This window comes from Actinia tenebrosa, unplaced genomic scaffold (genome assembly GCF_029948245.1).
Source record: "Actinia tenebrosa isolate PJP-AT-01 unplaced genomic scaffold, QUT_ActTen_1.0 PGA_scaffold12__29_contigs__length_12842862, whole genome shotgun sequence".
Taxonomy (NCBI): Eukaryota; Metazoa; Cnidaria; class Anthozoa; order Actiniaria; family Actiniidae; genus Actinia; species Actinia tenebrosa.
Window position 1 is genome coordinate 10466921 of NW_028292572.1, and position 27196 is coordinate 10494116.

The 27196-nt window shown below is 35.3% G+C and overlaps 5 protein-coding genes across 9 annotated transcripts; 2 read left to right on the forward strand and 3 right to left on the reverse strand.

The window, feature by feature from the left end:
- The first annotated feature begins 2 nt into the window (after positions 1–2).
- On the forward strand, positions 3–5260 carry LOC116288376 (uncharacterized). 5 transcript variants are annotated; one of them, XM_031695153.2, is made up of 10 exons: positions 73–182; positions 307–369; positions 1046–1312; positions 1762–1992; positions 2655–2962; positions 3109–3478; positions 3607–3738; positions 3957–4029; positions 4431–4463; positions 4900–5260. In XM_031695153.2, exons 3-10 carry the CDS (start codon positions 1065–1067, stop codon positions 5053–5055), a joined length of 1551 nt encoding a protein of 516 aa, XP_031551013.2. In that variant the 5' UTR covers positions 73–182; positions 307–369; positions 1046–1064; the 3' UTR covers positions 5056–5260. The 5 variants fall into 5 exon arrangements, with proteins under 5 accessions (XP_031551017.2, XP_031551015.2, XP_031551013.2 ...); XM_031695156.2 differs by having other exon boundaries at positions 1050–1312; XM_031695157.2 differs by lacking the exon at positions 307–369 and having other exon boundaries at positions 3–84.
- A 243-nt stretch (positions 5261–5503) lies between these two features.
- Positions 5504–10791, forward strand: LOC116288391 (uncharacterized). Its single transcript, XM_031695176.2, has 2 exons — positions 5504–5747; positions 7421–10791. Exon 2 carries the CDS (start codon positions 7445–7447, stop codon positions 9662–9664), a length of 2220 nt encoding a protein of 739 aa, XP_031551036.1. The 5' UTR covers positions 5504–5747; positions 7421–7444; the 3' UTR covers positions 9665–10791.
- A 366-nt stretch (positions 10792–11157) lies between these two features.
- Positions 11158–14137, reverse strand: LOC116288387 (WD repeat and SOCS box-containing protein 2-like). Its single transcript, XM_031695171.1, has one exon. The coding sequence runs from the start codon at positions 13992–13994 to the stop codon at positions 12618–12620; it is 1377 nt and encodes a 458-aa protein (XP_031551031.1). The 5' UTR covers positions 13995–14137; the 3' UTR covers positions 11158–12617.
- Positions 14138–14485: 348 nt separating this feature from the next.
- LOC116288392 (uncharacterized) lies at positions 14486–18945 on the reverse strand. Its single transcript, XM_031695177.2, has 3 exons — positions 18600–18945; positions 17630–17762; positions 14486–15438 (listed from the first exon to the last, which is right to left on the reverse strand). The coding sequence occupies exons 1-3, from the start codon at positions 18813–18815 to the stop codon at positions 15260–15262; spliced, it is 528 nt and encodes a 175-aa protein (XP_031551037.1). The 5' UTR covers positions 18816–18945; the 3' UTR covers positions 14486–15259.
- Positions 18946–21151: 2206 nt separating this feature from the next.
- On the reverse strand, positions 21152–26577 carry LOC116288373 (uncharacterized). Its single transcript, XM_089028174.1, has 3 exons — positions 26022–26577; positions 22404–25146; positions 21152–21786 (listed from the first exon to the last, which is right to left on the reverse strand). The coding sequence occupies exons 1-2, from the start codon at positions 26368–26370 to the stop codon at positions 24155–24157; spliced, it is 1341 nt and encodes a 446-aa protein (XP_088884300.1). The 5' UTR covers positions 26371–26577; the 3' UTR covers positions 21152–21786; positions 22404–24154.
- Between the last annotated feature and the right edge of the window lie 619 nt (positions 26578–27196).

A 27196-nucleotide genomic window follows, 5' to 3' on the forward strand; every position in this document is an offset into this window, starting at 1 on the left:
GACGTGGGTTCTAACAAGACCATCCGCCAATGCGCGCATTTATTCCACAGAAACCCCAAGCATGTTTTTCTTATCTACAGGAAGGTAACATGACGTCTATGGAGAATATAATCTAGTAATGCTATTTTACTAAGAGTAATTTTTATACTAATGCTGTCCTCAATTTTTGCAAGTTATTTGAGGTGATTTACTTTGGATCTTTTTTTAAAATAACACGGGGGCCCCACTAATACTTATAAGCTTTTCAAGTGGACAACAAGAGCATCATCCATGTTTGTTTGTCTTTTCATGTCTTTACATGTATAGATAATATTGTTACTCACTAGAGATCAGATGGAATAGGCTTTGCAAGCGAACTTATATTTCAAGGTAAACGCCAATCAAACTTTAGTTTTTATCGAACATGAAACACATTAGTAGCTCACTATTGATATGGGGTTTATTTTGAAGCGAGGAAGATCGAAGAACCCTGAGGGAAAACCCTTGGAATTAGAAGAAAACAAACCAAATCTACTGCTTACGTGTGATTCATAGTACAGCCAATTTGTGTTCAATAAACTTCTCTTTTTTGACAAAAACAAAATTCTATTATAGTGTTTCCATAAGTGAAGCTTACAACTAATGACCTTCTTTCAGCCAAATAGATCAAAGCATTATTAATTACATAAATAATTCAGTATAGTATGTAAAGATACTGTTAATTTTCAGATATTGTTTCAGCATTTTGAATGCCTGGTCGGCTGTTACGATCACACATTAGAATAGCTTTGTTATGAAAAGACCTTCCATATGTTTGTCATACTAAGCAGCTTGGGAAATGTACAGTCTGTAGGCCTAAACTCACTGTTTGATAGATTTGCTGTAGTACATGTCCCTGCATGGACCATCATGCCAGTTGTCTTTTATTTGAATGAGGTGTCACACTTAATATTCATTCTTTCTTTTGGTTTACATTATGAGGATTGGCTGATTTTTATTTTAAACTCTGAGGGATAGAAAAAATTTCCTTCATTTTAAATTCTTGTCCTGATTTGTTTTTTCCAAGAAAGTGAAGAATACTCTTGATGATGGTTTATTACGCATTTCAACCATTCAAGCAAGCACTGGCTTTGGTTTTCCTCTTCTTATCTGTTTTTCCTTTGCCTGGGTTGCTTGACTCCATGGTTGGACATCTTCAGCCATTTGGTTCACATTGGCCACCCGATGTTGCAACACAAGAACTTGATACTGTGCCACATCCAAGAGAGTTTTGGGAGAACTTTGTCAAACCCAGAAAAGCAGTTGTTTTCCGTGGTGCAGCCAAAAACTCAAGGTAAATTGAGGTGAAAAAAGATTCCAAGTGCTCCCAGTTTTTCCTTTGTGTTTTACGTGTATGTCAGTTATGATTAAGGACCAACCCCCTACCCCAATTTTTAATGAGAAATGAAATATTATTTAGTTTTAGTTTCGTTATATATATTTATTGTAGAAAAATGGATATACCCCCCTCTTTAAAAAGTGCTCTATCATCTCTGAATGGATACAAATGATGATCAAGCAAATGATACCTTTTTACTGGAATTGATATATATATATATATTTTTTTACAATAAATAATGATAATAAATGACTTATGGTACAGTATCTTTTCCACTTAATTTGAAATTTTCTTTTTTTTCCCACAAGTCTCCAGTATAGTTGCTACTTTACAGACCAATTTCTCTTTATTAAACCCAAAGATGTTTTTCAAGAGTTTCAATTTCATTTGATTCACAAACACAGGGCATTCCATTTATGGACAGAGGAGTACCTAATATCAGAGTATGGAAACCTTACTGTAAGACTAGAAGCTAGAGCCGAAGAAAATTCAAAAGTACCAGTAGGTGGACAAGGAATTCTGGGAAGGGATACTGTAGAGCATTTCATAACAAACTATCAAACAATGGATGCATATGTGATCTCACAGATTCCTCAGCCAATGGAGGGAGACATTGCAATACCACCCTGCCTGAGGTTTGTGTACTGTTAAAGTCTAGATATTTCATTAGAGCTCAGTGCTTATAACTAGCAATTTAGGGATGGATCTGATGTTAAATGTGGCATGAAGTAGGTCTACATGTATCTATGTATTTATACTTTGATATATAATATCTTTTCAGTCATTCACATTTTTTCATATCACTTTGTTAAAGTGCCTATTACCCTTCTGACAATATTTACAGTATAGATTCTACATGGGGTAAGATGTCAAATAACCTGAAAAAAATTCATAGTTTGGGTGTAGTTATGAAGGTTTTTCCATGTCATATGCTAATGCGGTGACGTATGAGGAGGCATTTATGGTTATTTGTTGTTCCTTGTAATTTGAAACACTGGCTTCTATGTGAAAAATAGCTTGCAATAATTTCTATAAGAGCAATGGGCAAAACAATGACGTATTTCAAATTTAATTTATCTGTGCCAGTAAGGTTTTGTATATTAAATGATTACTCCTCATACGTCACAACATTAGCATATGGCATGGAAAACCTTTATAACTTCAAGAAGACACACTCATACTACGAAATTTTTTCGGGCTTTTCCACATCTTACCCCATGTAGAATCAATACTGTGAATATTGTCAGAAGGGTGATAGGCACTTTAACATTTTTAAATATATTTTTTATTGACACAGGTGTGGCTCTTTTGCTGAAAGCATTCAAGAAGTCCATCTTTTCCTTTCTGCTGGTGGAGGCAAGACAAAAATTCATCGTGATCCATACAGCACTATTCATTGTGTATTCAATGGCACCAAAGACTGGTTGATGATTGATAGAAGTCAGACAGACTTGCTTTACATGTCTGAGGACTCAAGATTTGAATTGGGAGGTTATTCATATATTGATGTGGATGCTGTTGACCTCATGAAGTATCCAAAAATAAAAGATGTTAGGTATTCTAAAGTTACAATGGAAGCAGGAGATTGCATATTTGTTCCTGGGGGTAAGTTGTCTCCTTGTTATAGCCTGGCTTTGTTGTAGTTTAGTTTACTACTTTAATTGCAAATACCAAAAAGCTGTAACTATAGGCTTCAGCCTCTACACAATTCTTGCACAGCTGTTCTGATGCTTTGTAAACTATATTTACAGGTCTATGGCATCAGGTCAGGTCTAGAGGATACATGAACACTGCAGTTTCAATATGGTTCTCGCGGATTTACCAATTCAGTGATAAGGGCTGTGATGAAGCTCAAATTGAATTCACTTCCATGAATGAGGTGCCAGTTCTGTGGCGGTTTTCTGGTCATGGCACATTAACACAAGGACACATGGATATCTATTTTATAAAGTGGTTACTGCTTACATCAAGTGATAAGGAAGGAAAAATCAACATCAAAGCATTCACTGATCATTACTTTGTGAGCAATCTTGAGGAAGAATCAAAGAAGGAGTTAATGGCTAATGATGTAACAACAAGGGCAAAAAAATTCTCCGAATACATTGACCCTCAAAATGTTGGGTATGTGTATATCTAAATACAGTTACTTTACCTTGAGTAAAAACAAGGTTTTAGATTCTTAGAATCAAAACTGTAACACTTGATTAAAATTTAATGATGTTTCATTCAATATTTTCTTCTTATTACAGGTTTATTACAAAAGAGGAAGTGGAGAATTTTTCAATTGATAAATTGAAAGAAATTGTTCTTTTCTTTGATCCATGCGACGTCAGCAACACTGAAGACTTCGAGTACAGCCATATTGATGCTGAACAGATCATGTAAGTTTGACCTGTTACCTAACCTTGCCTCCTCTCCTTGCCTCACCCCCAAGAAAAATTCTCACACACTCTCATTCTTAATACTCACAGAACTAACATTTTAGCATAAAGTTCCATCACATGGTATAAAATCAGTGAAACAGTAGCAACTGCTCTCGCAGTGCAGTTATGTCATTTGCTGGGACTCTTTCTGATAGTGTCAAACCATCCTTTTTTAGGTACTTAATTTCACAGTGCAAGGATAGCAGTGGACATTTTGATAGCAGTAAATTTATCAAGAGTTATGTTGAGGTAATTAATGACTTGTTAGTTTCTTAAAATCCATTTATAAATATTTATCAAACTCATCAATAATTCATGAGGAAAACACAACAGAAATCACGACCGTGAAGAGTGTTGTAAATCTGATACAAAACTGTGTTCATGTGCATAAACTTTATGTTGGATTTTCTTGGCCAAATTGACTTTAATTTTGAAAATTTTAGTGAAACACAAAGGAACTAACCTAGACGTTTGATATTAGTCATATACAGTATTCGTGTTCGTGTTGTATCAGATATACAATCACTCGGCTACCCCTCGTGGTTGTATATCTGATACAACACGGCCACTCATACTGTATATATTACATAACAGCCATACCAACCATTCAGTGTCTACATGATTGGGTGTATTTGTGTCTTTGTTATCAGGAACTTGGTGGATCTCCAGCAAAGGCAAATAAGGTAAAAAGAAACCATAGAGATCTTTGACTTTTACACTTTACTTACTCTACCTTTAAAAGGACAAATGTAGAAGGGTGCATTGGACCATTGAATGAATAATCTAGTCCCCTTTTTTCATTTCCAAGAGGTTTTAGAATGGAAAATATGAGACCAGTATGCTAAAAGGAAAACAAGTGGAGGGGCAGGGATCGTGGAGCTGGGGGGCTCAGGGGGCTGCAGCCCCCACTTTTTGTGCCAAAAATATGAATATAAATAAAAAACGTTTCACCCCCTCCCCCCCTTTCAAATGCCAGCCCCCCTACTTTTTAATATGCTCTGCGGTCCCTGAGGGGGCCTATCTATAGTCCCTCCCCCTCCATGGTTTATAGGGCAAACATTTGACCATTAATTGTGTATTCCATCAATACATTTTCAATTTCATGTCATTGTGTTGTAGATTGTTGAAGACCTGGATCTAAATGAAGTAGCAACAATAAAAGAAGTTGAGAGGAAGGCTCCACAGGCTCTGAAAAAATACCTTAATTCTCATGTTCATGATCCATCATTTGAAAACAAGATGATCAAGCAATTGATGAAACATGAAGAATTATAGGAAAATTACATGATCTTTAGCAGTTTAGTAAAGAGTGGCTAATGATGCTATGGTAGAAGGTCGGAGGCTTGTTGTAACTTGGAAGGGCCTACTAATATCCCATATTTATAAGAATGATGACAATTCAGTACAAAGAGACTGCTTTGCTGAAATTGTCAATTGCAAAGTTGCATAAATAAAACAGGACTTCACTGCTACAATATAATATAGTCTACTTGGTGTTTTTTTCAGCATAGGTGGCAAGGGCAAATCCAGGGAAGGTGAATTGGGGAATTAGTCACTGAAATATAACAATTTTATTTCTGAGAAGAAAATATCCGTCAAAAAAACTCGTGTTGAAATCGAAATCATGTGAAAACCGAGTGACGTGAGAACCGCGTGACACGTTGTTATACTAAGCATTATGGGTAATGGGGATTACTTGCATTTGCACATGCCTACCCAGGATTCCGTAGGGTCTCAATTGGAAGGGAGTCAGCAGCATAAAGCGCTGACGTTACGAGAATATTATTACCTCATACCTCGTCGAAAATTCTTACACTTATTTAAAGGAGTTCAATGATAGATATCATTAAATGCTCATTCGTTAAGCCTTAGGATGATACTGTTCTTGGCTATTGTTTTTTGGGGGTTGCAGTTTTAAGATTGACGTCGCTGTTCTCGCTTGAAGACGAAGGAGATTCCCCTGGCAGGTACGACATCTATAACTAGCACTCGTTGTGTTCCTTAAATCTATTAAAAACGCAAAAATATTCGCAAAAATCCTGTGCTAAAATTATTATTTTAGTGTTTGTGTCTAATATCGAAAGATATCCAGTCTTTCGTGTTGTAGAAAGCTTGCCATCTTTGACTGAATGTGATCATGTCGTAGCTCGCTCCATCAACTATATATTCTACTTGAACTAAACTGCAGTTAAATTTGTGCTGTTTTAAGCTTATTGAACAGCATTTATATCACTACAGCAAATCATAAATAATTAAGACATTTTTTCCTTAAAATATTTGTAGTTTCTGTGTATTAAACTGCTTTAATAGTCGTTAATCGAATCTATACCGTATTTAACGAATGTGACTTGGTTTACCCTGTGACGAGCAACACAACACCCAACACTCGACTGAAACTGCGTTTTTCACTAATATGAGCTAAGCTAAACTGATAATGCTGGAATTTAATATATATTTGTTTAGGCATGAATTTCGCTTTGAGAAAAGAATAATCATATATTTTGGAAAAAGAGAAGACAATAATATAATATAATATTGTATATCAAAGAGTCAGAGACGGTGACAATAATATGTAGCTCGAAATACGTGTCGCCTACATCTTATACACTATCTAGAACAATATGTGAATCTCTTCTGCGAATACACAATTCTTTGGATGATATATTTATTTTATGCGAACCATATTTTATTGGTGAAAGGAGCTTAGAGGTATGTACGATACCTTGTTATGTAACTACGTGCATTTCTTCATACTGACTTCAGTATAAAATTACCTGTAAATTATAATATATGTAAATTTTTGGTGTAAGTAGCTTATTAAGGCCCCATTTACTTAACAGTCAACTTTCAGTATCGCTGGAGTGCAACCAATAAATCAAAATGTCTCAAGATATGAATAACAATGAAACAGCTACAATGTTGGTTGATTTAACAAGAGAAGCTAATGAGGGATGCTTTGTTATCGTCAACCAATTGCAACATGCATGAGGCTATGATGCCACTTGCACTCTAAGAATACTGCTTGAGAGGTGACAGGCACAAAATGATTATAGTCAAGGCTCCTGGGAAATAATATTATGTTATTTGAATTATTCTTTTGTTTCCTCAGAGCCTTTGTTGACTCAGATTGTTGTGTGCTTATGATCATTCAACAAGAATATTAGAAAGTAGACTATCATAAAGACCCCTGTATCAGTCTGAAACCTTTATTTCTTGATGAATGACTATAATGCACATGCAACATGTTTTGCAATGTTACTGATATAGAGAGCTGCCCAGATAGGGAAAAACGTTGCCAGGGGTTTTGAAAATATGGACTGAGATGATGGTAGATCAATGTCCATTTTCAAGGATACAATTTTACCATATCTGGACAATAAAAAACTTTTTTTTATGTTCCCACTTCTTTTTGATCATGATTTTAATCATGTTTTGTTGTTTAGTGTGTCATCAGGCTGTTTCTCAGGACTGCTGTCTGAGTTACGAAATATCACCAGTTACCACAGTCAATCAGAATGTACAATTTCTTAAAATTACCCCCCCCCCCCCCCACAAAAAATTAATAATTTAATAATTAATTTAAATTATTAATTTATATTTTATTTCTTTTTAAATTAATAATTTATATTTTACTTTGCAGATTTTTTGCTAGCAGTACCAAAAGATGTCTCAAGATACTGCAGCTACCCCAGCATTGCCTCAGCTTATTGCTAATTCTAATATGCCATTTGGTATGGGATATTCATTTCCAGTTATCCATCAACCCATGGGGCAGTTTATTCCTATGAGTATGGTACCCTTTGATAGCAATACCATACAACATTACATGGAGTTTGCAACCAAAAGTGGCTTTCATCCTGCTATGATTGCACCAATGTTTGGACCTGCCACGTGCACTGTAACCCCACCAAACATGTTATTGAATCACAGTGGAGATAATGGCAACTCATCACCAGGAATAACTGATAATCAGACCCAAATTATGGATCAGGATTCCAGTAGTCTCGTATCTGGGCATGACATGATGACGACTACAAGTTCATCAAATATTCATTCCATAGGAAGTGACAAAACTCCACAACCACAAATGCCTTCCATGTTTTTTCTTCCATTTGCTCCAGCTGGTTTAACTGGATATTTTCCAAATTATCCAGCTTTCAATGTTATAACAGCTTCCACAAAGAATAATGAAATTTCCCAAGAAGGAGGTAACCCTCCACAAAAGTTAGCTGATGAACAAGATGTTTTGTTGCCTAGCAAGTCTGAAGAAAAAAATTCTGATGAGTTGGACGTGGCCAGGATTCTTATTGATATGCAAGTACCAGTAGTAAAGCAAGATGTACGATCTTCAGTGGCATTAACATCAGGATGCAATCAAGACTCAAATGAAGCAAGAAGCATATCCAATCAAAATGCAAGCTCTGAAGATGTTATAAGGTCACCTTTAGCTCCTACTGATATTTACCCCAGGACAATATGCCATAGTGGTTTTGATGGGCCTGTCACATCCTCACTATTTCAGAACTGCAGTGAGCAAATCCAGAATGATGAACAACTAGAAGAAACTACTTCAAATGATTATGTAATAAATGAACTTGATGTACAAACGAGTGAAAATATCAAGCTAAAAGATTCGTCAGATCCCAATGATCAAGTTAAACCTGAAGGATTGCAGTTAGAAAATGTAAGGTCGGAAGAACCAGGTGGTGTAAAATTGGAAGTTGTTAGTGAAGGTGAAAGCAATCAACCAGGACAGTCTATGGATATCACAGGTCATGAACAGCTACCAATGCCGGTATCAAATCATGTAAAAATAGTAGATATAGCATATGACTCATTAGAGCAGAAACCAGTTGAAACTTGCCAAGGCCAGAATCTATTGGAATTGAAAAGCATCAAAAGTGAAGTGATGGATGTCACTTCAGTTACAAATCCTGCTGCAAAATCAACAGTTGTTTCCAAAGAAAGTTCAAAATGTTTTACATCTGATGATTTTGTATCTTTGCCAGATTATCATGAACAAATCAATGCTGATCCTGAAGGCAAAGATGCTTTAAAGCATGCATCTCCAAAAGAAGGAAAAGATGAAGATGATTTAGAAAAAGATGTAAATTATGAAGCAACTGGTGAGGAATCTGTTACTGAAGAAAATGATGTACCTAAAAAGACTTATAAATGTGATGTTTGCTCTCAGCTGTTCAGAAGCCCTCTTGGGCTACAGAAACACATGGAGTTTCATATGGATGATGGTAAAAACTTCACTTGTACCATATGTTTCATGCATTTTTGTAATGACAATGCATTACAAGACCATCATGAAAAACACATGCGGAAACGACCTCACAAGTGTGAATTTTGTCCCAAAGCCTTTAGAGATCCTGGTTCACTTCAGAAGCATGTACGGGTTCACACAGGAGAGAAGCCATACAAATGTAAAGACTGTCCTAGGTCATTTGCAGAGTATAGTTCTTTACGAAAGCATCAAAGGGTCCACACAGGAGAACAGCCATACAAATGTCAGTATTGTTCAAAGGCATTCTCTATATCTGGTAATCTGCAGAGGCACATTTTGATTCATACAGGAGAGAGGCCCTACAAGTGTACTTTCTGCACAAAGGCGTTTAATAACCCTAGTCACTTGCGGAGACATGTTAAAAACCTCCACTTTAACAAAGGAGATGCTGCAATTGACGAGGCCATGCTGAGTCACTATGGAAACACAGCTGCTACAAAGAATGCTTACAATGAATCTCCTCCTGTAATCAAAGAAAACGAAGAAACAATGAAACAGGAAACCAAACATGTGAATAATATTGGACCTCAACTAGTCAATAATGATAGTCTTGAACCTGAATCAAGAAATGTAGTAATTCAAGCTTTATAGGGAACATCTTTTACTGAAACCATACAAGGATATCATCCACAGTAAGGCCTGCCATATAATAGCTATGAGGGTGCTTTTGCATTATAAAATTTAAAATTAAAAATTAAAATAAGCTTTACTGGTTTAAAGGGCAGTTCTTTGCGTTCGACCAGCTGTAAAGTAATGGGAGTAAAGTAGTGGGAAATACTGTCATGTCATGGAGCTGGTCTCTTCTAATTCAGAGGATATATTTTTTATCCCAGATTACCTTGCGACTTCTGAACATTTAATGAATGATGTTTTTGGCAGCTCATTCCTAACATGCAAAATTTAGATATAAAAATCCACCTATATTTATTAAAGCAAAATTCAAGATATGCTATTTATTTTGCTTTTGTATAGAAGGGGCTGAACCCAGGTGAATGAATGTTAATCGAAGTATTATGATCATCCAGGTGGATGTAGTCCTGAGAAGGCAGACTGTTTGATGTGACTGACATGTTGAAACGTCAGTCACATCATACAGTCCTTCCCAGGACTACATCCACCCGGATGATCATAATACTTCAATATTAACATTATTTTGCTTTTTTTAAAAAAATAAATCTATAATTTGAGATGTGCAAAATATATGTGAAGCAAGACCACAGGGGAGTAGTTTTACCGAGAGAAAACATTATAACAGAAAATATCTTTAAGGCCAGTGATCAGAGACTCTTGCAATCTTGCTCCATTCGCCTTAAAAGTGCTGGCTTAGTTTGCCTCATGTAGTATAGTAGCAAAAGGATATTAGTGCTGATTGAATCCTCAGTTGAACACCAGTGGCTCTTGATTCAATGCCACAAGTTACACCTTTTGCCTTTTCTTTTCAAACTCTTTGTTTCATTAGAAACATATTTCCCTAATGATCAAGAGCAATGATCAAGAAAATGTCTGAAATTTAAAAAGAATTGTACACACTTACCAGAAGGGACAACTATTTGAAATATGTTGTTGATACCATATTATAGGTATCGGGTTTTGCTGTTAGCACCGATCTGTAGTGACAGTTTGCACAGTAATTGTATAGTATAGTATAGAGGCTTTGCACCATCATGTGATGGCAGCCATGACAGGAGGCAGGAACAATTAAATCTGGTTTAATCTGATACTGCCCTATATTTGCTATACGGGTACATGCCGCCAAACAGGGTATGGTTTTCAGCGATTCTACTCTGGAACAGGGTATATAAAATCACGCTCGCTCTGGGACAGGGTATATGAAATCACGCTCTCTCCTCTGAAACAGGGTATCTATTTTCGCACTACCGGAAAAGGGTATGGTTTTCAGAAATCTTGCTCTGGAACAGGGTATGAATTTCAGCTATTTTACTCTGGAACGGGGTCAGGGTTCGGAGGGCTCAGCAGCACATCCCTACCCTAAATGGGCAAGAGTACCCCCTGGTTGCCTCCTGTCATGGCTGGCTGCATAGCCTCTATTACCAGTAGCTAGGTCAAGATTACATTTTGATGTGTCAGACAAAAACCTATTAAGGTGTTTAATAAATTATTGTAATTTCACCTACAAAAAGCATTTTGAGGAATTTTAGCATATTATCTGACTTACTCAAACTAATAAAGTGGCTTTCTTTAATACAATATAGTCTTAGTCTGTGTTCTTTTTTGTTCTCCCTTCTATTCCTGCTTTCCTTCTCTTAGTTTTATTCACATACCTAGTTCTTACTTGTTAGTTTCTCAATTTTATTCTTTTTAGTTAACATTATTATTACCATGTATTATGTATGTGATCACTGCAGTAGATCACTGCAATTTTCTCTGCAACTTGTCTCACAACAGCATTGCAACACAAGTTGCATGAGTGTTTACACAGTACAATGGATACACAAACAATTGCTGCAGCTTGTCTGTCAAATTTTGCTTTAGGTTACTCCGCAATGCTGCAGCTTGTGTTGCTATGCTGTTCCACAAAAATATGATGTGATTCTATCACATAGAAAAATGTAGACTTTCATATAAATTTATGCAACCAGTGACAGTCAAATAAATTAAAACGTAAATTATTATGTAATTATGAATCTGAGGCACAAGATCACTAGCTAAAAACTAGTGTGAGCTGCGTCGGTGTTTCTAATGAAGCAGTAAAATGATGAAAAGGTAAATTATACACCGTGAAAAGATGAAAAAACTTACTGACATGTCGTCACTCTTATATGACAGTATGATATTTATACTGAGAGAAAATTAAAAATAGAAAGAAAGAAATTGAATTAATTAATAAGACAATCAATCAGTCAACCAGCAAAATAAGTTGACTAAGATTGATTTTTGATGTATATTTTGTAAATCATAATATATAGGAGTTTATCTGGATATTTATCTTTAAGGCAAGCATATTGAAGAGAAGGAAATGACCAAAAAAAAATTAAATGCAGTCACATGAAGAATTAATATTATCATTTTGTAGTGCTAAATGAAGCTACTCTAACTATAGTTCTATTTCTCTATGTCCAATGCAATTTATTACAGACAATAATTTAAAACCTAGGTCCCAGACATATCGTCCAGAGTTAGACTAAGTAAGATAATCACCCATAAGTTATCTAAGCTTATTTGGAAAATCTAAGTCTATTAGTCAAGCTAAATTGATTGCTATGGACTTTTACATTTTCCCTGATGATAGCCACTTTTGAACAAAATTGACAATTGTAATATATAATAATTTTGACAAAATCAGGTTTACTTCCTTGTCATTTATACCTCAATTCTAGATGTTTATATATATAGATATTTTCAAGAATCTATAGTTGCTACTCTATATATGTTGACATTTGTTTTGACTTCATTTCTATATACAAATAGGAAAAACAACATTCAACTAAGAAAGTATTGAAAACACATTTCACTGGGGTGATAATGATCAACATTACGTTTTATGCACCCCACATCGCTTGTTTTCATGAAATCAAATAATTTATTACTGTGGCCAGTACAGAAGGTAGTTCTTTAGAGAAGATGGAAGTGGAAGAGCATAAACTCTATTAGCAGGAACAAACTGCAATATGGCAGTTCTGCACATGTGTTGCAAGTCAAACCTCATTGGCATTTGCCACACCCGTACTACACTATCATTGTATCCTGCAGCCAAGTACTGACATGACTTTGAAAATGATATACAATGAATTATTGCACTCTGGACCATGCCGTCAGTAGGAGCTGATACAGCCTTACAATCTAATACCATGATTTGTGTTAAGGTATCTGGATGAAGCAACAGAACTTTGGCTTCTGAAGTGCCAATGGCCAGATACATGCCATCTGGGGAGTACTGACAAGAGTACAGCCTTGATGTTGATGTAACTCGCTGTTGTTTATGACAAGTATAGGACACACATGAGTCATTATAGCCAGAAGATGGGTGGGGCAGTGTCATTTGGTCACGATGCCACAGTTCAATTCTTCCGTCTTGTAAACAACAAGCCAAAACCTGATTTTTGTATCTAGGGTCAAACACACACCAGCATTTATTTCCGCGACATCTCTTCCTCAAAACACATACTTTTTCGAGAGTCTTACTGTTTAAAACGCAAAGCTGCTCCTGTGAGGTCGAGAAAGCAATTAAAGTTCCATCAGGCGAAAAATTACAGCTAGTTACAAAACCACAGAAGTCTGAAAGATCCCGCAGAACCACACTTTTAACCAGATTCATGGATTTGACGCTCCATACTCGTAATTCGTTGGTTTCTCGAATTGTATGAAAGTCAACACAAGCTGCACTTAAAAGGGCAGAAGAATCGGGAGCAAACTTACAGATCATAGTTTGACCGGTAAATCCGTTGCATTCCGGATGAAATTTCGCGAGCTTTTCTGAAACCCCACTCGGTGAAGTTCTATTTCGTTTCAGTTGCGCTACTTCTCCTTTGGAAGCATTCATGACAAACGCAATCAGGTCCCCATCCGTTGAAATATCACATTCTTGGGAATAATAAGTGATGATTTCTTTCTTAGGTCTCTGCTGGGGGACATCAAATATCCGAAAATGCCCCAAACCTTCCTCAAGCCTGACATTCGGTCCAAAATTAGGGTTCGATGTTGTCAAAATTGTACATTCGTCGTCTGGGGCGAAAACACAGCATCGTATTTCTTCTCCATATTCCACTCTGTCTTGATCAAATACACCGTTTCTTCTGTGATGTAACTGAGACACGATTCTTGCACTGTTTGATAAATAACCCCATTTGCTCGAGGGAAATCTCAGGTGACGTAAGGGCCGTGAAGGAAGATTTGCAGTTGTTGTTTTGTTCAATTCCCAACAAGGCTTTTTTTTCGAAGATTTTCCCACCTTATTTCCCATTTCTAGCTTCGAAATGTCCTATACACGCGGACATTGAGCTTATCTCGTTATGTGAGCGGCGATATGCGATTATTTGACCGGATTTTGTAGAAGAACTCAGTCTGAGAAGAATTTTCACGAACGATCTAAACAAACAAAATGGCGTCTACGCTCATGTGCTTAACCGCTGACAGATGTCAGGTGTTTTCAATAAACAAAATCAAATGAATGAATGGTTTTAAACCACGCTTAGGTCCTATTTTAACGCTTATAGTTTAAGATGCTTGTCTTAATCTAGTTTTAAAACCCTATCTGCAATAACATAATAAGAATATGGTGTTAATTTCTTGATAATTTACATATATAATTGGATGAACCCCGAAACCAGAAAATAATAGAATTAGCATAAAATAGTGCAAGTTAGTATTCTAATATTTCACAGATATATTGTTTGCACTCTATTAATATTAAATTGTTTAGAGAATGAAGCTTGTGGATTACAAGATATAGAACATTGTAAGTTTTTATTTATTGGGTTTCATGGTTGTCTTATTTTTAACAGTTTCAACATGTAAATTTTAATTGAATCCTTAACTACACCAAAAATATCTATTAAGCTTGAAATTCAAACCTCAAAAATGCATTAAGATATATCATCACAATTGGTATTATATTATAGAATAGGGAAACTGGAAATAGCCCCATCAAAAAAATAATAGGCTTATAAACCTAATAGTCAGGTTGTTAACAGATTTTACTAAGTGTTATATAGCTTTTCAGGTTACCATTTTTTTAATTCCTTGATCTTCTTTTAACATGAAGAAAACCCAAACACAAAATCTATTTCCAAGGGAATAGAGTACAAACAATAAAAGTGTGTAACACTTTGCACTATTTAGTAGTAAATAGTGCTAATTAAACAATAGGAAACAATAGGATTAGCATAATTTAGCAGTATTTATGTTACACACTTATAGTGTTTGTACTCTAACACATAGTAAAATAAATTAAGGTCCATAAATGCAAGTATATACAGCCATGAAATCAATACAAATGTTATGTCCAAAAAGGAAAGAGAAAAAACCCCTCTATCATGGGTGTGATGCTTTCCCATTTCAAACCATATGTCATTTCCTAGAGTATCAATCATTATTATGTTAGCAGTTGTGCATGAGAAGACACATTATTATGGATACAACTCAAACAAAGAAACATAAAGAGATCTATTCAATTTAAAAACTAGGTTATATTTCATATTTTAATTTATCAAAGACTTTCATCTAAAGTCATTTTTCAGGATCTGTCTCATTGCAGTTAGTGGATGATGATAAATGAGTTCTTTTTTCTAGACTCGTGAGTAGAGAATTCTTCCATTTATCTTCAGGTATAACGTTAGCCCATTCAGGTATGGAAGAAGGTGGTAAGGCTATCTTAGACATGACTTGTTGGATGAGATTCACTTTATCTGTGGATACAAATCATTAAAAGAAATTGATATTTATCAATTGCCAAGAAGTAAAGTGTAGAGTTATATATTGGTAGTAGTTTGAAAAGAATTAAACATTATGTTGAAAATATGCATTTCATTTTGAAATTATCAGGTGGAATATATAATATAATATAATATAATAAATATATAAAATATAATATATTAAAGAGCTATGTGATGCAACTTTATAAAAAGTTTATGTACAGCTTTTAAGGTAATTTCCTTGTTTTGCACTGCGCCTTTTTCTGCGCATGCAACTAAAAGCATGGAACTAATAAAGCTTAGGCATTTTTCTTTCGGAAATTAAATAAGAAGCATGTTCAAAACCAATTTTTGCTTTTCTCTTTTTTGAGTTGAGAAATTGCGATTTTTATCTGACTCGCCCCAGTCTCCACTCGAAAGCGTCAGTTTTCAACTATTAAGAGATGTTTTTTCAAGAGAAATCAAAAACGAGACATTCTTATTTCAGATTTTTGATAAATGCAATGCTCGTCATTATATATCAAAATATGAAGGAAAGTTTATTGGATAGATTTTGAAATATTTTGATGTGAATAGTTGACATGTGCAATTTTTGGATGTTTGTAGAGGTGCACATACCTGCATTTTTCACTAATAGTTCAAGAATCATAGTCATCCAATAACTTTGATGGATTTAATAGTATAGATTATCTAGTAAACTTTGAGTTATAAGTACGTTTGGTTAATAATATAAAAGTACTTTTAACTGTGAATAAAGGTTCTTGATTACAGCTTCCAATTGCTACCTCATATCACTATAACATCTATAAATTAACATATTTGGAGAGGATCTAGCGAAAAAACAAGAATGGTGACCCCATCTACTTTGTTCTTTTGGTCTTATAATAGTCTTCCTTAAACAACAGCAAGCTCCAATTTATATCATTGTCAATTAAGGAATATTATTAGGTATTGTGGTCACATATAATTCATAGATTTTGTGGTAAACAAATCAGGTGGAAGGTTGAATGATTCCTATGTTATAAAAATATTGGCAATTCTCTAGGTGAGTGAATATTGCACTGTCTTTAGGCTATGTTCAGCAGGTCTTTCAAAAAGGGAGTGTTCTGTCTGGAGTCATAGCCGGGACAGGTGCACTGATACACTACATTAGACTCGTTACTACCATCACCATAAGCTTGATATCAACCAATAATCCTTCATTTCTATTCTACCCTTGCAACACCAGTTATCATGTAAATTTTATTACTCACAAAGCTACTTTGATGCTTATCACAAAAACCTAGCATTATTATTTCAGTCTTAACAAAGATGAGTGCAAAATGGGACCCTTTCCTTGTGCTTTTTCAGGTGCCTTGCCCAAAAGAAGCAGAATTGCTCAGGTGACTCACTCTTGTGAAAGACTACATTTTGGTGGTTTTTTTCATTAGCCTAAGTTCATACAATAATATTGCAATCGAATCTTATCTGATAACCAGTTTTGAAGACTCATAGCTTTAAGGTTCATGAAAATATACATAACAAACTTGAAAAGCCCTATTCTCCAGAGGAAAGCTACAGGCAAAGCAATCAAAGTCCGCTTTTGTAGATCTTTGTAAACTCTGGGTTAACCCTAAACCCTTACCCTAACACTAACTGTAATGGCATTCAAGATAATTCTTTGGACTTAAAATTTGCAAAAAAAATGAAAAAAATAAACCCAAAATCTGTCAGTCCTATTGAACAAAAAGTCAAATGACATTTCTAAACAAATTTTTATGGAATATCCCTGCGCTCATTGACAATGTAAGCTAAGTAAAGAATTTTTGAGACGCGTTGGCAAGGTCAAGATATGATGCACATTTAATATGCATAAGGAAAACACTCTCGTTGGCAGGAGGAACAAACCCAATTTCTAAAGAGTGCAAGTACTGTAGAATTTAGAGCAGCGTATCCAGGAGTTTGCCATGTGGCAGTTCAATCCACAAGACTTCCAGTTTACAGTTATTGTTTATGGTAGCTCCCTGATGTTTGCAATAAAAACAGCCTTATGGATTCTTATGCCTCAATCCACTTTTAAAAATAATATAAATAATTCTCCTGATTTAATAGTCCACTGCAAAAGTGGCTAGAAACATTCTAAGAATGATAATATTAGGTGGACAGTCATCAATTTGAACATGTTTTCATAAGTGGTAATACTAACCATTATCCATTGGGAGTTCTTCATTAGCATCATTATGCTGGCTGTCAGAAAGTCGAGAAGCTGCCTGATTACCATGAATTTCATGTATTTGTGCTTCTTGATTTTCATGACTTTCCGAAGCAGTACTATCCTCCTAAAACAAACCAAAATGTGCAAAAATTAGTTTTTTCTACCAACCAAGCGGTCTAAGTTCATTTTTTTGTACTTTGATTAGGCATCACATGAAATGAACAAGTTTCTCTGTTTCCCTGGCAGTGGCTCTTGGCAAGCAAAAATATGTTGACTGCTAATAACAATACTGGAAGTGATTCCCTGGAAATGAAAGTTTTAAGAAATCAAATACTCAAAAAATTGTTTTGTGTTTGTATATATGTAGCAAAACACTTATTGACTGGAACCTTGGGAAAGCAGTGCGTTTTGTGTTCCTTTAAGGACAATGTTTCCATTGGCTTTGCCTCAGGAATCATTGCCATCTCGTGACCACAAAACACATTGTTGTCCTTGGTCTCAGTCAATAAGGTAGTGTTAACTATATATATGCTAAGTAAAACTTGATGGAAAAACGAAGCTCAACAAAATATCATGATATCTTGTCATGACATATTTTTCAAGGACATTTTAAAATATTCAACTATGCAGAGACCATTAGGAATGTCCAGCACTTAAGTTCCATCAAACCAATATATGTGTACACACCAAAAGTTGTAGCCAATAGACAAACAGACAGGTTTTGACAGCATGAATAATGTCAGAAGCCATCTGGGCGTTAGTTAAGACATATTGGAGTGGCTGAGCATCCAAAAGCTCTACTTAAAGTAATGGTTAGAAGAAACTACCAAGTAACTTTTGAATCCAACACATCAAACCTCAAAATTCCCAAAAATGTTCGTATAAGTCTTTAATACATGTATCAACATTGAACGTGTATAATTTTTCGTTAGCTTTAACATCATGGTTTGCGTTTTCTTACCTTCAATTCTTGTAAAAAAGCTTCGGATGTTTCACTAGCATCGTTCATTGAAAGAGGAATGTAACCCTGAGGTGAAGCGTCTAACTGTTGTTCTTCTTCATCATCTTCCCCACTGCTGCTCGATTCTTGTACAATATTACCATAAACTGGTTCTTCTTCTTCCTCTGATTCTCTCCTGTCCTGTGGAACATCTTTTGGAGAAATCTGAGGTGTCATTTTTATGTTTTCTTGATGTAATATCAGTCATTCAAGTAGGATTTTTAGCGATGAAAAAAACCCCAAACACAAAAAAGTTCATCTTTCTGTCTCTTTCATACTGGGCGACTGCGAACAGTGGGTTCAGCGGTAGACTAAACACAGGTAACCCAGAAAGGAAACATGAATCAATGAGGTTACATTCCAACCACTGCTTAAAACATTTGTTTCGCGTTCATTAAGAGAAGAGGGAAAGGAAGGGAAGATAAAAAGGAAGAAAAAGAAAAGAACAAAAAATGATGATGATAATAATAAACTTACTTTATTAATGATAACTAGAGTACAAGCAATTAGGGACCGGTCATTTATGCAAACATTTTTGGGGGTTCATGCGTTTTTAGTCAACTATTTCAGGTTTGATATAGTGTATAAAGCTATTTAGTTTACATTTTTATGACAAATTTAAAGAATAGAATCTTGGAAATAATAATAATAAACTCTTTATTTAAAGAGGGTAGCACGGAATAGTTACAAAATAACTAATAAACTGGTGGCCCACTAAATAAGATTCTTTGGAAATGAATCTGAGAATAGTATGGAAAACACAGGGCCCAGTTGTTCAAAGCCCGATTAGTGCTAATCCTGGGTTAACTCTTAATAAGACCTATACAGTTAATCCTGGATTAGCGCTAATCCAGCTTTGAACAACCTGGCCCAGGTATTCGGACCCGGCCAAGCAAGGGGAGAGGAAAGGGGAAAGGGTTTTCTTGGTGGGTAAAATGTTAAGAAGTGCTTAAGAGTGTTTATAGAGCATGAGGGTATGGATGGGAATGAGTTCTTATGAGTATTGTAGATTGGAAGAGATATAGGAAAATATGAAATTTGTAAGGATTAATTTGAAGGTAACGCAGGGAATAGGGGAAATATGCTGCATATGACCATGGCACGAGTGGAGCGGGCAGTGTTGATATGTATCGAAAAATAATTTGCTTGTAAGTTTGTGTGATGAGCTCATGTGTAGGTAGAACCGAAAGTGTATGGATGTTAGACTTTGCGCCCTATCTTGGACCTATCGTCAGGGGTGAAGATGCAAGATAGCGAAGGAAATCGATGTGTTTCAAGACTCTTAGGCCCAGGTTGGGTCTGAGTTGGGGGTGGGTCATGTTATTTTATGTTCTCATTCTTGCTGGGGCCACGTTACTTTATGCATTCGAAAGAACAGGGCCACAAGAAAATATGCCATGGGAAATGAAAATGCACCAGCCCACCCTCCCTCTAATTAATGACCGGTCCCTAATAATCCGTGAAACACTAATTACTAAATAGTACAAAATAGTGCTAATTAAACAATAGAAAACAATAAATAAATATAATAAATATAATTTAATAAATTTTCATGGTTATATTGTTTGCACTCTAGTAATGTGAGTAAACTAATTGGGGACACTTGTCTAAATATAGAAATAAATAAAAAATGTGTCACTCTTACAATGTTTAGTGATATGGTTTACTGGATTTACTAATTTGTGCAATTTCTTACAAAGTTTTTCATTGACATATGGTATGCACTAATGACTGGCAAATCCTGGGGGTGGGGTTCTTACATTTGAAGGGGTTAAAATGAAAATGGCCTAAGTGATTTTTTGGGGTATTTTTCAATAATTGCCTAAACCAAACAAAAATACCATCAAACAGCCTCTTTTAGTCTAAATATGAATGTTCAGTATTTATTTTTCGTAATTTTGGTTAGGAAAGGAGAAAAACACTCCTTGGTTACGCATTGGCTTTGCTTGACAACCACTCATCCATCCGTTTGCTATACAGGTATGTGCCACTGGATAGGATATTGGCTCTCCTCTTTACAAAAATTTAATGGTACACATTTTCCTGGAAATTGTCTTAAACATGATCTACGATTTTGACACAAGATTATAAGTTTCATGTTTTTGTGTGTCTTGGATAGGGTACTATTCTATTTAACAAACTTTACTTTATTCATGGGAGTTTGATTCAGCCAACGAAGCACCTCATTATTTGGTCTTAAAATTTTTTATCAGATCCTCGACGACTTCTTTATTAAACTCCTATAACATTGGGCGAGATACAAGCATACATTATGAAGGGTATACAATTTCTTGTATGTCTTAAATAGGGAAAGGATTTTTCATTCTGAAGTGTTGTAAATAGGGTCAGGGTTTTATACCTCTGGTGGCACATCCCTATCCAAATGGGTGTCGAGTAGTCCCCTCTCCCTTGCACAGGCCTGTTTGATGTCCAAAAGGGAAAGGTTTGAAGTTTCAGTTAAAAATAAAATGAATAAAGACTGTTCACGTAAGCAAATACACAGCTAGATACACTAACTTTTATCCGATTTTATTTTCCTTAAACCTTGGGAAAGTTTTAAGTTACTAGGTCCATAATATATAACATTAGAATAGATTTAAAATGAATTTCTCCCACATTAAGAGCACATAACATATTATACCATATAGACTGAGAAATATTGGTAAAGGAGAGAGAATGCTGATAAATTTTGAACTATTGAGCAAAATTTCTAATTAGACTTAAAAAGCTCCAGTCATGCAGGCTTTTAATTAGCCTCACTTCAGCTTCTGAGATTGGACAACAAAAACTGACATCAAAATAATAAAATAAGCATGAGCTCCTGGATTCAAGGCTAAGCCTGCATACACTGGAGTTTTAAAAGTCGTCAATAGAACAGAAAAAAATAGTATGGTAAATTTCATTGTACGATAAAATATCAATAATAATATATTATTTATAAAATAAAAAAATTCTGTTCTTGAAGTGCACACTGTACTGCTGATGAAGTCATTATTTTCAAAAAATCCCATAATATTTTCATAATAAAAAACACTCAGTGACTGATATGAGTGGATGAACAATATGCCCATCTCCCTATTACCCATGAGCTGCAACCTTTATATCTTGGTGGGAGGTTTAAGTGCCTTGAATAAGCCTAAAGCTATAGCTATAGCTATAGCCTAAAGCTAGTTCATATCCTCCAAACTCGACAACTGTAACTCTCTGCTCTTTGGCTTACCAAACAAACTCTTAGATAAACTACAATCTGTACAGAATGCTGCTGCCAGAATAATCACTCTTTCCCATAAACATGACCACATTACACCTATCCTCGTTAATCTGCATTGGCTACCAATTGAATCTAGAATCAAATATAAAATCCTATTACTTACTTTTAAAGCTCTTCATGGCCAATCTCCTATCTATATCCGGGAACTCATTTCAGTGTATAAACCGAACCGTAATCTTCGTTCTGCATCACAAGTTCTTCTATCAGCACATTCTTATAATCTTAAATCTTATGGTCATCGCTCCTTCTCTGTGGCTGCTCCTGAACTCTGGAACTCACTTCCAATATCTCTCCGAAATGCATCAAGTCTTGCCTCATTCAAAACTGAACTTAAAACTTATCTCTTCAAATTAGCATATTCTTTGTAAATTATTTTATTTTGTCGTTGTCTTTGTCGTTTGTTTACTAGCGCTTAGAACAGATTTGTATTTGCGCTTTATAAATAAATATTATTATTATTATTATTATTATTATTATTATTATTAAAGCTATACTTGCAGGGGCAAAAGGTCCCTGGAGGGTTCAACATGTACTGCTTAATACACTAAAACTATGGTGGAAATAAATACAATATATATTATATCTATAATATAAATATAGCATGGGTTTCCTCTGACACAATGGATAATTAAGGATCTGTGAAATTGAAGCTTTTGCAGTAGAGCTAGTGAATAACTCTAAGAAAATTTGTTTGAGAGATGACAAATGATAGAATTAAAGTTTATAGTGATATATTGTAAACTGTATAATCATGCATGCAACAAGTAAAGCAATAGGAAATCTTTGTTTATTCTGTTCAAATAAACAACTTTTCTTAGAATTATTAACACAATACAGATCCTAACTCAAAATGATTCATTATCTATTCTCTTTCAAAAAATATTATCAAAATGAATAGGAATAACCTATTAAATATTTCCTGTAATATTTGTCACATAGAAAAAACATTTCAATCTGTTTTAATATTAGAGCTTTCCCACTCATTCTAGATCTAATAAAATTATATCATATAATGTATCATGTTTTCCATTTCTTCAGCACTAGCGCTACTTAATGCAAAAGAACAATACTCTGAATTCTCTGAATAAGAACCATCATTCTCTTTTACAAAACAACTCTAATAATCATTAGTGGGGAAAAGAAAGATGGCATAAGTTTCAACTACTGGTGGCTGGTACAGTACTGAAAGTGAAACTAGTTGAGGGTTACAACTTTGACCAAGGGAATATAGTATATGTCATAATACCACTAACAATTATTAGTCAAGTAATCCTCATACAAGTCTCATTTTTTCACAGTCTTACATTTATGATATATTAATGTTTATATTTGTTATTCATGTAAATAAACTGCAACACACTGCAAGGTAACCCCCACCTGTGTTGCCATGTATCACAAGTAATGATCTTATTCTTTATTTGTTTCTTATGATTTTCCAGCTATACATTGAATATGATTGGTTGAATTGTTTTGCATTCTTTACGATATAGCTGAGAAAGGAATATATTAATTGGAAATTAAACCATTTGGAAGCTACTTTAAAGATACCTATTCACCTAGCAACATATGCAAACAATAAAAAAAAACTTTTGAATGCACTCATTATCCAAAATGAGCAAATATATAATAGACTATAGTCGAGAATACTAAATCGAGAATAAAAATCAAAAAGTAGGATGTGCACTAGTGAATGCCAATCATGAAAAAAAAAGGAATCCAATGGTCATACATAAATTTTATGAGATTTCATTTTCTTCCATTGTTCTTCTATGGTCAACTTAAACTATCCTTAAAATACAAACAAAATTGTGTTTTGTAGAGTAAAGAATCAAGACATATACAAAGACCTACATTTCTGGTAGCCATTTCAACATCAACCTCCTTCAAGCTGGGTCAGCTTTCAATTTCAATATTAACTGGAACTTACATAGAATTAAACTTAGTTTTATTGCAATAATCAATCTTCTCAGGGGCAGATTCAGGGGTGGTAAAACCCTTTTGCTCAAAATGTTTTCAGTATATCATTAGTTTCAGTCACCTCCCTCCTTTTTCTCAAATTTCTGGTAAAACCTTTGTAATAGTCACAACAATTTTAAAATCACTGGATTCAACCCTGCTTCCTTTCCTACAAATGCAATTCTAGACAACCGAAATAAAATCTAAAGATAAACATAAATATTTATGTCCTACTTATTTAAGAAGAATATGGCTTTTTATACATTTAGCCTATGGCATGAATACCTTCTCACAACATAGGTGAGATGCACTTTGACTTCTGAGCTGTTTCTTTCAGGCAGTTTATGACCTCAATGTTGGCATCAATGAAGCTCTTGGACTGATAGGGTAAGCCATGCTTCTTGCATAGAGCCTTCATCTGCATCTGTATGCCACGGAGCTTTTCACGAGCAACACGTGGAAAAAGGTGGTGCTCAAACTGGAATTGTAGCCCACCATGGAAGAAATCAAAATGGGGGTCACACTCAATGTCCATGGTGGTATTCATCTGGGACAGTAGAAACTTGTCAGTTTGAAAAGCTTCTTGTGGAATACCATGATGTGTTTCCATGGAGAAGTGGCTTAGGGTTATTTGAATGTGAATAATCCCAGCCAAGAAGTGGGCCAGCAAAATGAACACTATTCTGGTTGGCCATGTTGGAAGGTGTGAGCATAAATACAGGTACCAGCTCCAAAATAGGCACATTGTAAGCAGCTCCAAGAACCTGTACTTCACTTTCTCTTTTGAGAGTGCCAATAGAAAGCTTTGCAGATACAAGTTGAATCTTGCTAAGCCCATGATGAGGAAGTACAAATAATGTTGGTACCTGACAAAAATCTTGGCTATACCATCGAAGGCCATTACTCTTTCATGGTAGTATGAATAGATAGACTTAAAAAATTTATCAGAGATAGCTAGAACTGGAAGATGTTGAATGTCTGGGTCAAATTCAATGGAGTTGGTTACAATGTGGTGGGCATTGTGACTTCTTTGCCACCATCCAATGCTCACACCCGTCATAAGATTACCAACAAAAAGCCCAATCCAGTCATCCCACTTGGAGTTATGGGTGATAGCATGGTGTCCAGTGTCATGTCCAATGAATGCCATTTGCTGCCAGAAGACTGCAAGCAGAACAGCTCCAAAAATTTGAAACATTACATTGTTAGAGAATATGACACAGTAGATAATGGCAGCAAAGACCAAGGCCAACATCGACACTATCTTTGCATAGAAGCAATCTGTTGGAAAAAAACAGGTCAAGTATGAACACAACAATTGAATTCAAGGCGATGCGAAGGCTTTAAGATGTAGACTTTTACACAATAAATAGCCATCAAATATACATGGCATAACAAATGAATTTCTTTCGTACTCAGACGCAAGCCTACTCAGTAGATCTACGGCCATAATCAATATATTTTTTTACATTTTTTTCAAATTTAAGACTTATAAAAAATCCAATAACCATCGTAGCTAGAAAAATCTTATGAACTGAAGTAAAATTCATAAAAGGATATACATGGGAAATATATCGTAGGGAAAATAATATATAAGGAAGATAGTGGCGGGGCCGGCCGGCTACTCCAACAAAAAAATTCTTAGCTTTAAAAAATGGTTTCCAACCTCGAAACATATATATTTCTAAAAACTGCAGAACAATTACCATCAATAATCTAGAATTGCAAATTTTATAATTTTTGGCAGGATTGTGCAAGCAAGATGAAGCGGTGAAATGACAACAAAGACGACATGTCAGTTTCTTTAGCGAAATGTATGACAAGGGTGTTAACTTCAGATTTTTGTAAGATTTAAGATTTAGATTCCATTTTTAATTTCGATGGAGAAGAAGAAGTGCATGTCAGGCCAAGATATATCACCATATTGAATAATAAATCCCTGATTGAAACCATTTTGCACGCAAATATTTTTGCTTTGGTTCGACAGCAAACCGAAATTCAAAAACCTAATATATTCAAAGCATTGTTAAACAGGTTCTCATGATGTAAAATAGATTACTTTAAATGAGAATTTCTAGGTGAGGAAAATAAGCGAAGAAATAAGAGTTTGCCGACAACCATGACAAAGAAACAGTAGCCGGTCGGCTTTTACTTACAGTTAGTAACGAGGCCGCCATCTTCAATAATTTTCTTCCTCATTTCTTCAAAATCTTCGCTAAGCTTGGTTTTCTTGATTTCGTCGCTTTCTCCCTTTACTCTACCGATTCTAAACGCTGGAAGCTTCTTCTCCGCTACCCAGTCAGGGTGAAAAGCCTTGAAGACATCTGTGCAGTCATGGCCTGCCATATAACGAATGGGTAACTCTCCGCCAGGATGGAACTGAATCCATTTTGAAAGGTTGTACACTTGGCCACTAATAATCACCCAGCAATCATCCTTTGTACAATGTTTCTTTACTTCCTCGCTAGTGTATAGCTTAGAATTTTGCCTTTCCCGGACCGCCATGTTCGGTGTGATATGGACTGCAATGTGGTGGTGTGTCACGGTCCGCTTGCTTCAATCTCAGGGAAAAATCTCTCAGATGAGCGCGAACCATGCAAAGTCCACTTACTCGTACTACTTTGCTATAATCATCCTATCGAAAAAACGCCATCCGATTGGTGGAAACAAATCGGAATAAATCAATGCGCACGTGCACGTGTTCATTGCACAACAGGCAAGGAGACAATAGACACAATACTTATAATATCTTACATCCTGTTAGTTATTGTCACTGCTCTAACTAATTCAGCTATTAAAATAAAGCACGTTTTCTATTATACATTTACCTGGGGGAGGGGGATGGGAGGAGGAAGAGGCTGTTTACCTCGAAGGGGGAAAAGGAAGTGGGATTTTTGGGTGAGGATATCATTAAAAACTAGACTCAAAAGAATTTCAGGCAAATGGTAGGTCAATAAAAATAACTAGCACTTTTGTATTTAATCTGGCAAACAATGGAAAGGCATTTTTAATTCAACAATGGTAGAGTGCACACACTAAACCTGTGAATAATATCTAGTACTAATTAGTAGTATTCATACAGAATCCTTTGTTTCCTATTGTTTGATTATTACTATTTAGTACTAAATATTAGTATTTGTTTCACGGGTTTAGTGCAAGCACTCTAAAGAGGGAAAAGATTTCTTATATTGATGGGTTGCAAGCATTCCCAAGAGTGAAAAGCAAAAATCATGGAGGCTGTTGTAGTGCCGTTAACAATATGGATGCTAATGAGAAATCTTTTGTTAAATGGCACCAACCTGGCCAATATGCAATAGAAAAATGGGTAACA

What these genes read in the sequence shown, in the direction of transcription:
- LOC116288376 (XM_031695157.2), top strand. Translation starts at nt 1,065, where the DNA reads ATGATGGTTTATTACGCATTTCAACCATTCAAGCAAGCACTGGCTTTG. An exon ending in GGTGCAGCCAAAAACTCAAG is followed by an intron (nt 1,313 to 1,761) that starts GTAAATTGAGGT and finishes TCACAAACACAG; the next exon opens with GGCATTCCATTTATGGACAG. An exon ending in CTCCAGCAAAGGCAAATAAG is followed by an intron (nt 4,464 to 4,899) that starts GTAAAAAGAAAC and finishes ATTGTGTTGTAG; the next exon opens with ATTGTTGAAGACCTGGATCT.
- LOC116288387 (XM_031695171.1), bottom strand. Translation starts at nt 13,994, where the DNA reads ATGGGAAATAAGGTGGGAAAATCTTCGAAAAAAAAGCCTTGTTGGGAA.
- LOC116288373 (XM_089028174.1), bottom strand. Translation starts at nt 26,370, where the DNA reads ATGGCGGTCCGGGAAAGGCAAAATTCTAAGCTATACACTAGCGAGGAA. An exon ending in TGGCGGCCTCGTTACTAACT is followed by an intron (nt 25,147 to 26,021) that starts GTAAGTAAAAGC and finishes TTTTTCCAACAG; the next exon opens with ATTGCTTCTATGCAAAGATA.
- LOC116288392 (XM_031695177.2), bottom strand. Translation starts at nt 18,815, where the DNA reads ATGACACCTCAGATTTCTCCAAAAGATGTTCCACAGGACAGGAGAGAA. An exon ending in CTTTTTTACAAGAATTGAAG is followed by an intron (nt 17,763 to 18,599) that starts GTAAGAAAACGC and finishes GGTTTGTTTTAG; the next exon opens with GAGGATAGTACTGCTTCGGA. An exon ending in AGAACTCCCAATGGATAATG is followed by an intron (nt 15,439 to 17,629) that starts GTTAGTATTACC and finishes TTGTATCCACAG; the next exon opens with ATAAAGTGAATCTCATCCAA.
- LOC116288391 (XM_031695176.2), top strand. Translation starts at nt 7,445, where the DNA reads ATGTCTCAAGATACTGCAGCTACCCCAGCATTGCCTCAGCTTATTGCT.